The sequence below is a fragment of the Tupaia chinensis genome, unplaced genomic scaffold (genome assembly GCF_000334495.1).
Source record: "Tupaia chinensis unplaced genomic scaffold, TupChi_1.0 Scaffold000037_21, whole genome shotgun sequence".
Taxonomy (NCBI): Eukaryota; Metazoa; Chordata; class Mammalia; order Scandentia; family Tupaiidae; genus Tupaia; species Tupaia belangeri.
The window spans coordinates 250,687-251,933 of record NW_006159480.1 but is presented as its reverse complement, the minus strand read 5'-3'; the positions used below and the strand labels follow the sequence as shown (position 1 = coordinate 251,933).

General features: G+C 58.3%; 1 protein-coding gene across 1 annotated transcript in view; it reads right to left on the bottom strand.

The window, feature by feature from the left end:
* LPCAT4 (lysophosphatidylcholine acyltransferase 4) overlaps positions 1–521 on the bottom strand; it is an 8,305-nt gene extending 7,784 nt beyond the window's left edge. The window contains exons 1-2 of the mRNA XM_027772325.1: positions 383–521; positions 153–226 (exon numbers count right to left, since the gene is read on the bottom strand). Of these exons, the coding sequence (XP_027628126.1) occupies positions 153–226; positions 383–521 (213 nt within the window). The remainder of the gene's footprint in view (positions 1–152; positions 227–382) is intronic.
* Positions 522–1,247: the final 726 nt, after the last annotated feature.

Below are 1,247 nucleotides of genomic sequence, written 5' to 3'. Positions count from 1 at the left end.
AGGGCGCCGGCCGAGGGGCGGGGCCTCCAGCGCCCCAGCGCCCCGGCGCCCCGGCTCCTCCGCGTCCTTATCGTCCTCCACGCCCGCCCGGGCGGCCGCAGCCCCTCCGGCCATTGTTCCGAGGCTGCCGGGGGTTGGATCCCGGTGCTGACCTGCGGGCTGCCCCTTGGTCTCCGCCTCCGGTCTTTCCTCTCTGAACACCAGGCCCCCGCCGGCCCCCGGCCGCCTGCTCAGGGCTGCAGTGGGGCCGCGAGGTGGGCGCCGAGCTGTGAGAGCCCTCTGTCCTCACCGGGGCGTCGAGGTCATCCTGCGAGCTCAGATCCGGGTGGGGCCCCTCCGGCGGGCGGCCAGGGCGCGGAGGCCAGCAACTCCGGAGCGAGGCTGAGCCCTGCTCTCCTCGCGAGCTCCCGGACCCCCAGCCGCTCCTCCTCGCAGGCCGACCACCTTTGCTTCCTAGTCCGGCGACGCCATCCGGCTAGGACTCGCGCTCGCGCCCCCTGGCGCCACGAGACTCTCCGCATCCGCGTCCTCCCTGCCTACGAAGGCCCCCTTTCCTGGGTGAGGGCTCCTTGAACCCGGGGAGCTGCGGCAACCCCCAGACGCTGGCCTTATGCTTCCCGTGAACCTGCAGTGCCTACCTGGGGAGGCAGTTTGTCCGTCTTTCTCCCTCCTGGGAAGAAGCAGTGGGTCTTGAGATCTCTCTCCGCTCCAAACTGCCTCAGGAAACTCAAACTTCCATCACCCTAGTTGTCAGACAATGGTGAGGTCAGGGACCAGGGTGGACTCAGATCCACAATCAGAAATCTGTGCTTGTCATTAAAGCGGTAGGAGATTGTGCTTGTGGAGAGAAGCTGCCTCCAGTTTGCCTTGTTTTAATTCTTCTGCCCAGTGAATGCCAGGGGAACTAAAAAGTGGAGGAAAACCAGAAATCTTTCATAATAACTAAAGGTGTTTGCCTCCATTGGGTTCTCCTTTAAGTCAAGCTCCAAGTTAAGTTCAGCCAGACTGAGGAGGACGAGGGCTCTGAAGAGCTAGGTATTTTTGTAAATACCATGGAGGTCTCAGCAAAAGTCCAAACATAATTCCATTTTTTTAAAAAAAGATTTAAACTTCCTATATCTCATCAGGAATTAAATATAACTTAATTTATTAATCTCTCTTGCCTTGCCTTTGAGGAGAAAGAAATGTAATGAATAAGCTATTGTTCACATGTTGGCAGACAGGAAAACAGCAGTTAAAGATACCAT